General features: G+C 36.5%; 1 protein-coding gene across 1 annotated transcript in view; it reads right to left on the bottom strand.

Moving 5' to 3' along the window:
* Positions 1–12,613, bottom strand: part of CC2D2A (coiled-coil and C2 domain containing 2A) — a gene marked incomplete at its 5' end in the record, with an annotated part of 53,436 nt that extends 40,823 nt beyond the window's left edge. The window contains 8 exons of the mRNA XM_082281998.1: positions 1,422–1,553; positions 2,758–2,894; positions 4,253–4,403; positions 4,577–4,753; positions 5,545–5,646; positions 7,422–7,523; positions 8,028–8,116; positions 12,436–12,613. Coding sequence (XP_082138124.1) covers positions 1,422–1,553; positions 2,758–2,894; positions 4,253–4,403; positions 4,577–4,753; positions 5,545–5,646; positions 7,422–7,523; positions 8,028–8,116; positions 12,436–12,613 — 1,068 coding nt within the window. The remainder of the gene's footprint in view (positions 1–1,421; positions 1,554–2,757; positions 2,895–4,252; positions 4,404–4,576; positions 4,754–5,544; positions 5,647–7,421; positions 7,524–8,027; positions 8,117–12,435) is intronic.
* Positions 12,614–12,883: the final 270 nt, after the last annotated feature.

Consider the following 12,883-nt stretch of genomic DNA (forward strand, 5'->3'; position numbering starts at 1 on the left):
TCCCCATTCTAACGCCAGGGAAATTCACACCAATGAAGGCCAACAAAAGCTTTCAGCAGCAAAGCTTAAAAAGTCTGCTTCAACCCTCTGCAACCAAAAGACATCCATGGCTTACATCCTCAAGTTACTGAAATCAGAAGAGAATTAGCACTGCTTCCAGCCTGACTACTTCTGCTCCCTTATTAGGTATCCTTCACAAGAGATTCATCAGAGATATTCTGGTACCATAGAAGATGAAGCTGTTACTTACACAGTGTTTGTTGCAGTCCCTTCCCGAGAAAAGGAAAAAGAGGGATTTGGAGGGAAATTTAACTGTTGCACAGCTCTTTTATAGGACTGATATAATGGGCCAAGAAACACGCTTGAGTCCACCTGATCCTTCCACATTCTGTTTCTCATCAAAATGTTTAATAAGATACAATCTGTCATAAAAATGACAACTTTGAATTCCTTATGCTTTATTTTGCTGCCTATAAAGGACCCTTTAAGCTCAGTACTTTACCACAGTGATTTAGATATTTCTATGTCACTGTCCATGTAAACATGGTGTTCTTGAAACATAAGCGCTCTTGGCCTATCTTTACAGGATCAAAACAGTAAATTTCTCCTGCCTGCAAAAGCTCCCTGCATAGATCGATCTGTGGTACTGGATGCAGCTTGTGGATTTCATATTTATCACCATCATCAAGTAAAGGGCCACATTTAAATCTGTATCAACAGCAACAGTCAGAAACATTTCCATGTCCCAAAAGTGCACTCTATTAAAAGTCTTAAAAAGTCAGCTGTTCCAAGAGGGTAATAGAGTTCTAACAAGCAGAACAATTAAAGCTTGCTTCAAGCTTGCTGAATGGTTTTAATTGAAACTTATTTTGATTTGTACTGATTGTACATTGAAACTGCTGTTCGCCAGGGTAGGTATGCTGTGACTAAGGAAAAAACAACCACAAAAAACCCTGCAAACAAAACAAAACAAACAAGAAAAACAACAACAACCAAAAAAATCTCAGAGCCTCCCAAAAATATCTGAATTGATGCTACATAACTCAAAATTAGTTGCTGTCTACATGAGTAAACTTTATATATACACTAATATAGGAACTACCCTACTTCAGCATGAGAATATCCAAGGGTGCCTCACAATGATCCTAGTGACAGACTTAAAGGTGTTTGTCATGGACTGATACTTTACTATTTCAACCAGCACCATCAGCTAAACTCTTCATCCTTTTGTATGCATTTTTACAGGAAAAAACAAATGTATACTTGAAAAAGTAGAGCTCATTTAAAGAACAGATATGGAATCACAAAAAGTAGACAATAGTCATGGTTCTTAGCACAAAACCCTTCAGGTTACTGGAGTTTCTGGTGCAGAAGAACTGGGATACTGGGTCTCAGGAATCACATATATGAAATATGCTTACCTTTCTATACACTGTTTCAAGTTCTGGTGCAATGCCTTCTTCAAATGAGAATATTGGAGGCCTAGTAGAAGACTGTTTAATTGGATTAGGCAATGCTAAGATTTTGCCATCATCACCAAACCACTCTCTCCCCTACAAAGGAAAACAAAATTATATATTGCTTCTTACTTTATAAAGAACTTACTTGCAAAATTATAATTCTTACAAAAAATACAGAATAAAAGGTGACTATGAATTTTTTGTGACTGAAATAAGCAAAACTTTCCTAATACAACAAAATGAAATCCTCAAATATACCAGAAGTAAGTTTTGAAATTAAAAAAAACAAGATGCTGCTCACATTTTGATTATACTGGTTTTTCTTTCAACGTGCAGTGTTACACATTTAAAAGAAAAAAAAAATCAACACATCAATTATTTAAATGTTATTTTCTTAAATCACTGAAATTGAAAGAATTATAAGACTTGTTTTACACAAGAGCTAAATGGCAGGTCAGATAATTTAATAAAGCATCTCTCAAATCTTCTATTCCACAACCTGAACTACTTAAACAACATCTATGAAAGCAGATTAGGTAAGTATTTTACACACCAATTGCTATCCATGGCTTCAGATGTTTGACATTGTCCTAATTCCTCCCTCTGTTCTCATTACCTGGATTCATATATAGGTTAAACCAGTGCAGTTGTCAAAGGATGCTGTCCTACCCTGTTAATTCCATACCTGCTTTAATCTGACCCGAGAGCCATATGTCGATGTGGTAACACCATGAAGTCAACCAGAAAACTAACGGGGTTGAAACTGGCCATTCAAAAATTTTAGATCCAAATGTTCCCAATCTGATTCACAAAAGCACATGAAGAATCATAAAAAAATATAATATAAAGGGCAGCTGCTGCTCAGGAGTTTAAGTCTATACTGAACAATACACACCTTACTGTGTATAGGAAGATAATACAGTAGGACAAAATATATCCAAGCCACTTTCACATGTCTTTCCATAAGACATTCTTAAAAATCTGAAAGGATTCTAAAATCTCTGTGATAATCTTAGCCTTACAGACTGATCAGTGATCTGTTCTCCAGCAGGCTACAAGCAGAGCCAGGAAAGGAAACCAGTTTTTTAAGACCCAGCCTCGTGTTCTGACAATGGGGTTACACTAAAAAAGCACTGTACAATAATCTGTATTTCCCAACATCTGATGCTGCCAAACATTTTGAAGATGAAAGCCCCATATCATAATGACCATCCACTTGCTTAACTATAACAAAAATAATATAAAGATAAATAAAATACTGATAAAAGTTACAACTAAAACAGTAGCAGTGACTTACTTGGTCCTGTCTGAGTATTCTGTTTTCTAAAATATTTTGATTAGACTGTGATACAAAGGGCCTTTCTCCTATGTAAAGACCTTCATCCTCAAGGTACCTGGGCTGCATATTTCCAGGTATCTTCTCAGAAGTAGGCACTAATGAGAAATTAAAGAGAAAACCATGTAAAATATCTTGTAACTGTAGTTTTAGTTTGTTAACTCTTAAAACAAATAGCACTGCATATTAAGTATGCAGTCAGCAGTATTTTTCTGCATAGGAAAAAAAGAAATAAATACAGAATTAAAACAGGTCCTTTTTTAAATCAAGACAGATCTCTCATAAAAGTGTCACGAAGTGTCACAATTCTAATAAACCGATAATTAAAAAATTTCCTCATCAAAAAATACTTCAAGTCACTTAGTGGAGTTTAGTATTAATGGTTGCTTGCACAACAGTGTAAAAAACCTTGAGTAGCAACTGAGCATTTCGAAGCCTTTCCAAAGGAAAGTGAAAATTTCAGATTAATCAGACCTCCTGTTAATAAATAGTTTCCTTAAGCTAGTCTCATACAAAATACAGAACATGCATAAAGAGTTATGTTAGCCAAATAACAGCAGGTGGAATTCTTTTTAAAGGCCTGCCTGCAAGGCTGTTTCACGGTGTGTATGGACTCAGTATTTTTCAAGAAGCAATCTCAAAACAGGGAGGGATTATACTGAGGGTTACAATAAAAGTTATCCCCTAAATCAAAACACAGTGGATCACACAGGAAGTAGCCAAAACTAAATTACAAGACATGAAAAAATAGAGGCACACAATGTCAAATACTTTGACACTGCACTGCAAGCTGTACTGGTACCATTCTGGTATATGCCACTGGGAGACTTGTTTCTGTTTCTTCCAGTTCAAATATTAAATATCAAGTGATATTATAAAGCAATTTTTTTGGACTTTGTAGTTCTGTGGGAATAAGGAAAAAAGGTCAGAGATATGATCAATATTGACTAATTCACAAACTCAGATTTTGCAAAAATGGCTCCTTGAACCCCAAAAATCTTTGTTAGTTGCATGACTCATGACAAACTCGCCACAAGGAATAAGCTGCAGATGTAGCCAAGTGAATAAATAGTCTAAGTTACAATGTACAGTGCATGAGCCATCCTTAGTAGGTAGATGTGTGTACCTGTAACCTGCTGCATACACTAAATAGCAGCAGAAGAGAGGCCAGCACCTTGCACTTTCTACAGCCAGCAGTGAGGAAGTTACCCCTGAGCAACTGAGGTGCCCTGAGTATGCTTGCCAGTGTAGCAGGTGATGACCTGCTGAGGTGTGCATGTTCCCAGCTAACCCATCCTGTCAGACCTTTTCACACTTGACTGGATGATTAGTGTCAGCTGCAATTAAACATCTCTCTGCTGCCAGAGACAGTTGATGCAAGATTTATTCAGCAGATCAAAGGGTGCCATGCTATACAAAAATCCAGGAACTAAATGGAAAAGCACAGTCTTCATACCTGCTAACATGCTGGGAATGAAGAGAAATTCTTTTTCCCTTTTCAGTTGCTCAGAGTAGCTTTCACAATCAACAGGTTTCATTACCAGAAGATCTTCATCTGTCTGCCCTATGAATAAATCATCATCTTTAACTAGGCACACGTCTTCATCCTGTAGGTTAAGTGCAAACATCTCTTTAGTTAGTTCATCTGTTTCTTAAGAAAGTCTCTTGAGAAAGTACACTTTGAGAATTTTTTAGGAAACTCAAGATGCCATTATGTATAGACTAATAAAATTAACAGAACTCTGAAAAAATATATGAACATTTATCCTATAGTTCTCACCATTTCATCCTCCTCTTGTTCATCTTCATGAGTTTCAACACATTCCTCTTCTACCTCCTCTTCTTCATTTAATCCATTCCTTTTCCTGGCTCCAACTTTGATTTTCTCTGGTATGGCATCAAAATTGAACGTAAAGAAATTATATGCTTCTTCCTCAGAAGGAAAATCATTCTGGAACTAAAAAAAGAAGACAAAGATACTTTATTATGGCAGTTATAAGAAAACTAGGGCAAGTGAATAAATATTTCCATTAATAATATGAACCAGCAGCATGTATAAACATTCGTTACAAGATAATAATTATCTCAAACAGAACTCACTCAAATGCTGAAGCTAACTGAAATTTGTCAATGATACATGGAACATATACTTTACTGAATATTTCTTGCAAAATGTTATTTAAAAGGTTACCTGGTCTAATTTTAACATGCTTGTTGTTTTAAATATAAACCAGAATCAGAAACACCAAAGTTTAAATTCTGGCCATACAGCAGATACCCAGGTAATGATACGAAGAGAAATTTCTAATGGCCTTTTGTCTCTGAAGGACCCAGGACCCTTTAGCTTTAGGATGAATCCCTAAGAAAAGAATTAACAGTAGTACTTTGTGGCTAATATCAATATACTAGTCTGTAAAATGCTTTAACTGCCAAGTGGTAGCATTCTATAAAAAGGATTTAAACAGAAGACATATTTTTCCTGCAAACTCCAGTAATTGTGTCCAGATGGATAGTTTACTAGTTTTTTTGGTTTTTTAATCAAATGATCCAAAGCCATTCTTATATTTGATGAAGGTTCCTTTTATATACTTCAATTATTGGCATATACTGCTTGTGAATTTGTAAATTAAATAAAACCTCCACTGCTTAAGAATGAATTCTGTCTGCTTCTTCAAACAGAATCATGAAGCCACATAAAGGTTAAATTAAATTAATAATCGTTATTGAAATGGAGGAATTGGTACTTACTGTTGACTTTTGCTTAAGCTTTTTTACAGTATCACCAAACTTTACTTTTGATGGTAAGTGTGACTCATCCTCTTGCATCTCCCTGAATTTATCATTATCAGACTGCATAAAAACATATACATACATTTAGTGAATTATAAAAAAATACAGTTGACTACAGTTATAAGATATTGCATTTTTACAGAAAAAAAATAACAAAAGAGAAACATTGCCACTGTGGTAACAAACTGATTACATATTTATTTTAAAATATACATCTGATTACTATTTAATTCCTTTGGGTCAAGAAATAGCCTGTGGAGTATGAAGAGATGGTTCATTGCCTAAATGACAGTAGCTATCTTCACTGCTGACTGGATCATTGCTTCTGCACTCCTGAACAAAAGCAATCAATCACATGCTAATGTCCAAAGGGAGAGAAAGGAGGCAGCAACGCAAACCCTTCCCTCGGCCAGGCAGCCCCAGCTGGGCAGAAGTGTCAGGGGTGCTGCTGGCAGGGGCTGCAGCCCAGGTAAGGGAATCAGGGAGCTTCTCAGACAACCCCTGCTGCCATCAGGAAAACTCTCTTTGGTATTGTTTAGGAAATGTGGTGTTCATTGCTTGGGTGTTGAAATACACGCTTGATAATTTATTTTATTCTCTCAAACATTTATTGCTAGGCTACCCTCTAACTCCATGGGTGACACTCCCCTGCCTTTTCAAGCAAGGAGGTATCATGTTTATCCATTCCCAGTTCTCTGAAGCCTTATCTGTCCCTACACACAGGCCACTGTAAAGGTCACTGGCTCTGAAGCTGCTTCAGCAAGTTCATTTAAGTGCTTCAAAGAGATTTTCATCAGGCTCAACCAACCTAAACACATCTACCATTCTATCTGTTCTTCCTCTTGTGGCCTGAATTGTTAGATTGATGGAAGACACTGCTCAAATTTACCTCTATTACACCTATACTTCAAAATAATAATATCAGAAAGAAAATCTCAAACTCTGTCAATCTGATGGCCATTGTTTAACAACAGAACACCTCCCGTGTGTGTAAGTACAAGAAACAAAACCAACATGTGGAAGGTTTCACATATACTTTATATGAAATTAATAAACAACTCTAATAAGGGTATCACTTCTGCATTTTCCTACTACGAATACATTAAACCAGTATTACTTTAACTGAAAGCTGTAATAATTACTTATTATAAGATAACATTGCCAAAAATCTTCCTACAATGTACATGAAATGGCAATTCTCCCCTAGACAAGCAATTTAGCCAGGCTAAACCATATTGTTTGGAATTCCATATAAAGGCATTACTGGTATATGCTGTTATTTCTTGGGAATAACAAATTCTTTGGAACGTATTTTCTACAGGCAAGCAGTCTCTTTGTGAATTCTGAAGAATATGAGCGCCAGTTCTGCACAGGCAGAGCCTCTGTTGTTTTTTTAAAACAAAATTCATTTTCTAACAAAGAACACGCTTATACAAAAAAACCTCAATACAAAATAGTAACAAGGAAATACAACACAATGACATAAAGTTAATAGCCAGCATTTAGCAATTGCACTGTGCACATTTATATAAAGCTGTATTACAGTGGTCCTTTCTGTTACTGTAAATTTTAAATACTTAAAGGCATCTTAAGCAACAGCAGTCATGAACCTCTAAATGACAGAAGTTTCACATGATGTCTATACTACAATGTAAGCAAATTATTACTGTTAAATATATACAATAAAAACAATAATCAGAACAGTTCCTTCCCAAACAGTAGTATAATTCTGATAAAAGAAATTCATCTTCAAGAGTGTGCAGTCTTTGATTTTCTTCATGTTTCACATTCACTTTCTTATTATAAGAACAGCAAGACACAATGCACTTTTCTACCGTTTTATCCAGTCTGACTTCTGGTTTTCTTTCTCTGATGCCTTTTAAACGCCTTGGTTGTGGACTGGGGTCTTCTTGCAATAAAGTAATTTCAGCTTTTGTCTAAGCAAACAAATGGAAAAAATGTTTAGCTGCAACAGAAATAGAAATAGATCAAAGCTACAGTAATTCCCAGGAACTCAACACTTACTTATGTTTGTGTTTGAGACAGAATCTTTTAATTATAAAATCAGCTTAAGTGATTTTCCAGATCCATATATTAATAGGCCTTATTAAATTGTACAGTAAACATACAAAGAAACCATTGCTTTCAAACTAGTGTAAGAAATTTTTTGACAAACAGCACAGAAGGAACTTGTACTGATTGTATCATTTGAATTATGAAACAACAATACCTTTTATGTTTTTACAAACAAATTAAAGTTTAGAAAAAAAATATAGCAATACAGAACATAACTGTACTGATGAACTGAGTACACTTTCGGCTTCAGAAATAAAAAAGCAGATATCCCAACTCGAATTCACATAGCACAGAGCAAATAAAATGAAGTGGGTGTTACTTATAAGACTGAGGTCAATCAAACAGGACTTCTGAAGGATTCCCACCTTTGCTGCTTTTAGTTTCTCTCTCATTCGCTGCCTAACAGAAAGCTCTGCAAAGCTTGTCCTTGATGTAGAAGGAACAGGTGGCAACTCTGAAACAGAGAAAAAATGGTAACATGTTTAAAATTAAGTATTTTCTGAAAGAAATTTATGGAAAATGAAACCATTTATACCAGAGTCCCATGTTCCAACAGAAAGAACTTGCATGAGAAAATTTGAGTGAATGAAACATTTCTCGGAATCCAGTCCTTACAAAGTATCACTTAAAGGCCTTTAAACTGCAACAGATCTACCTTTCATTATATACTATGAACCACTGTAAGAAACGCTTAAGGACACTTTTAGTCCACCATCATTTAGAAAAGAAAAACACATTAAGATAAACCACACTACTACTGATTCTACTCAGAATCATCAAGAGATTTGGGAGAATTCTAATACTTCCAAACTATACAATTTAGTACCTGTATTTGTAGAGAAGAAACATTCATTGCATTTGGAAACTTTCAAAAGAATGAACAAGGTGCAAAGTGCAAACCCCCTATTTTGCAGGAATTTTTAGGGTCTGCCTCAATCTAACAGCTCTAAAACATTTCTTAATGATTTGAATGGCGCAATAGTGTTTATATGTGTACAGATCATACAGGCAAGAATTCTTGGAAAGTCACATTTGTTCAAATATGGCCTTTGAAAAGTTTTTGGAATCGAGAAAAAACTTCCAACTTTTAAAACTTCAGGCTCATGAAAGACTGTGGCACACAGAAGAAAGGCTCTGTCTGCAGGAGATGGAAATCATGAACTTTAATTGCAATGTGAAAGGTGGGTACACACTGGAAAAAAAAATTAACTTTTGGGGTATTCTAGCACTGGAACTGAGTCCCTTAAACAGTTATGGAACCTTCACTAGTGCAAGCTTTTAAGTTAAAAAACAAAAACAAACAAACCAACAACCCCCAATCCTCAAAGAAACTCCATCAACCTAAAAAAAACCCCACCAAACCCAAGTATCAAGACTTAGAAAAGATCTTTCAACAAAGAAGCTGGTCTAGAGTTACCTTTTGATTTTCCTCTTGTGAATTTTTTCTACCATTTTATCCTGTGCAGTTAGCATGCAAAAACATATTCTATTTCATTGCAGCAAATGTGTCATTTCAATTCCATTCTGATAAATGAAAACTAGAAAGCAACAGATTAGATGATCTTCTAAAATCCTTTACAATTGTCTGTAGACATTTCCAGACATGCCAGGTGAACACTGTAAACGTGCAAAATTAGGACAGAAACAATCTGCTGCTACTGTAAGCACCTCATAAAGTATTGGAACTCATGCTCTGTATGCAGAATTCTTTATGAATTAATCAGTTCATTGAGACAACAGGGTCATTATCTTTTCTATATATAATGAACACCATTTTAACGCTTTGGTAGTTGCAGTAATTTAATGCATCAAATACTGTGAGATACTGTGGTTTTTTGAAAAAATGACCACATTAAAAAAAAAAAAAGGTTTTGTTACTTTATTTCTCTGGACATAAACTTCTGCTCTGCTTATGTGAATGTGCTCTACAGCCAACTAAATTGTGCCTAACTTCAAAATATATTTTTGAAGTGAACAAACTAAAACTAATATCCATGAAAATACTACTTTGCAAGATCACCATTACAAGCCTGTATGAAAAAAAAACCACACCATGTTTTGCATTGGAAGTGTCATTATCCTACAGTGGCTCTGTGTTTTATGTCAGTCAGATCTAACAAGTTTGCTGGACAGTCAAACTGAAACTAAACCTGAGAACTTGAAAATGTCATCTAGTAAGTGTTCTCCCTTGATTTCATCTGCACTCAGAGAGGCTCAAACCCATTAGATCTCTGTGTGGCTTCAAAGTTCTCTGCACTGACAGACTCAGAACTTCTGCACGTTATCTCAAAGCATGCAGAAACCAGGAACAAGACAGACATTAATGCTGTGACCAAGCATCAGTTACTTGAATGAAAATAAGGAATGGTAACTTCCAGCATAGATCCTAGAAACACTGCTGTATTTTTCATGGATATAACAACTGCATAAGTACATAGTAAGACACAAACCCAACAATGAAGAAAAAGATACAGCAACACTGCAGTTGTGCTGGCTTCACAAGGTAATAACTATCAGACATGGGCTTCTTATTTAAAGCAATTCTTCTTTTGAAACTCTCATTTACTAGTCTGACTAGTGGACTGACATATAACCATGTCGTTCCATTTAAGAAAGATAAAAAGGCATTAAGCACACATATAATTGGATTAGAGTAAAATATTGAATTTCTGCAAACAGATCGCATTAAAAAATAGTAGAGACAGACTGAATGCTTGAAAGACTAGTACGGAGATTATGCTGAATATTAAGTGAAGAAGTTGATGGACATGTTTCAGTAAAAACTTGCCATAGTGGGCCGAGAATGATAATCATTCCATGCTAGAAGAAAATAAACCAGCTATTTGAGGGATGTGACAAATTGATAAAAAACGTTATCTACTTCCCCCTTGTGTTAAAATACAGTTCGCTTCTCATAAAAAAAAGCAGTGTGGGGGTGGGTATACTTTTAACACCACAAATTTAACATAATACGGTGACAACTATGACAAACTAAAAAGGCCTCAGAATAGAGGCGATGTGTTATCACAGGCATTACAGATAAAGATAGTGGAGCAAACAGACAATGTAGAACTTTTCAATGGCACCTGGAAGACTGCAGGGGAATATTACTTTTATTTTTTAAATGGTTAGTTATCACTTGGCAAGAAAATGATAATCAGAAATTCATACACAGATCATCACTCTAAAAAAGGAGTGAGAAACTCAAATCTACTTTTACTTTATAAATGGGCAACACAGTAGTTCACAGCACTGTCAGCATATTCAAAACTATAATATACAGAACATAGTAATTGAAATTATTTATAAATCTGTCAAACTGAATCCTGGAGGGGGGGGAAATTGAAATAAGTTTTGAATAGATACATGAAGGCTTCAGCTCAAGGTATAGTCTCTCTCAAAATGTGAAATGCAATTTTAAAAAACCCAACCAAACAGATGGATAAATTATACTGCAATTAGGTAAACCAATGTTACAGTCTATCCAGAATACCACATGCTGTACTTTTCACTTGATCAAACAAAATTTGCAAAATTACAGGTATTTCAGAAGCGGAATATGTAACAGAGCAAAATACTTAGGAAATCAAAACATTTATCACACAGGGAAGTGAGAGGCTAGTTTTCTTCTCAAGAGTACTGCTGAGCTATTCTGTTTATTCTTGGAAAATGAGCTTCTGTAAAAGAAAAGAACCATCACTAGAGGGTGTCTCTTGATTTCCCCATGCAATCAATTCTGAAAATTATTTGGAATCCATCTGTCAACAGCATATCACTTCCTAGCACAAGCTGGCACAGTGAGACTCAAAAAAACATTCAGAAGAAAAGTACACAGACCTTGAAGAGCCAGAAACATCCCTAAATTGTAAATGTCTTTAAAAATTTTGCCTGTACCATATTTTGTTAAAATGTGTTTAAGGACAATACATATATTTTATTTTGGTAAAACTTGACACTGATGAAAAACTAAGTATTTTTATACTTCACTAGATTTTCATTCTACTGATTTTTTAATATCCTACTCTTAATTAGATCTTTTATGTACCCTATTTAAGTAAACCATAAACCCATTCAGTAAGATTAGACATGCAGTTCTAGCAATTTCCCACCACTACATCACTCTTACACTCTCCTGCTTTGCAAGTGGAATATTTCATGTGTGACAGTAAAAATAGCACATCAGTAAATCTATACATCTTCATACCCATGAGAAACACTTCAAGCACAAATTATGAGGTTCACAGTATCATTAGGGTTGGAAGGCACCCCTGGATATCATCCAGTCCAACCCCCATGGCAAGATAGGGTCACCTAGAGCAGCTTACACAGGAACGTGGCCTGGTGGGTTTTGAGTATCTCCAGAGCAGGAGACCTCCCTGGGCAGCATTTTCCAGAGCTCTGCCACTCTCTATATAAAAAAGTTATTTCTCATGTTGAAGTGAAACTTTTGTTTTAGTTTATGACCATTGCTCCTTGTCCTGTCGCTGGGCACCACTAAAAAGTCTATCCTCTTGGCACCTGTATTAATGAGATCCTCTCTCAGTCTTCTCCAGACTAAACAGGCACAGCTCCCACAGGCTATTCTCAGAGGAGAAACAGGCCAGACCCCTCAGCATCTTCATGGCCCTCCACTGGACCTTCTCCAGTAGCTCCATGTCTTTTTTGCACTGAGGAGCCCACAGCTGGACACAGCACTCCAGAAGTGGCCTCATTAGGGCCAAGCAGTGGGGGAGGACCTGCTGGCCACACTATTCCTGATGCACCCCAGGATACCACCAGCCTGCTGGCCACAAGGGCACTGCTGTCTCATGAACAGCTTGTCACCCACCAAGACTCCCAGGTCCTTTTCAGCAGAAATGCTCTTTCGTACGTCAGTCTGCAGCCTGTGCTGGTACTTGCGCTTATTCCTCCCCAGGTGCAGGACCCTACACTGGCCCCTGTTGAATCTCATTAAGTTTCCCTCTGCCCAACTCTCCAGCCAATCAAGGTCCCACTGAATGGCAGCACAGCCTTCAGGTGTATCAGCCACTCCCCCAGGTTTGTACCACCAGAAAACCTGCTAAGGTTCTATCCCATTTTCCAGGTCGTTGATAACCAAACTGAGTAAGACTGGACCCACTATGGATCCCCAGGGAACGCCATGGACTACAGGACTCCTACTCCGCTGATCACAACCCTCTGAGCTCTGTCATTCAGCCAGTTCTCGATCCACCCCACGCTC

Source organism: Coloeus monedula (genome assembly GCF_965178545.1).
Source record: "Coloeus monedula genome assembly, chromosome: 5".
Lineage (NCBI taxonomy): Eukaryota > Metazoa > Chordata > Aves > Passeriformes > Corvidae > Coloeus > Coloeus monedula.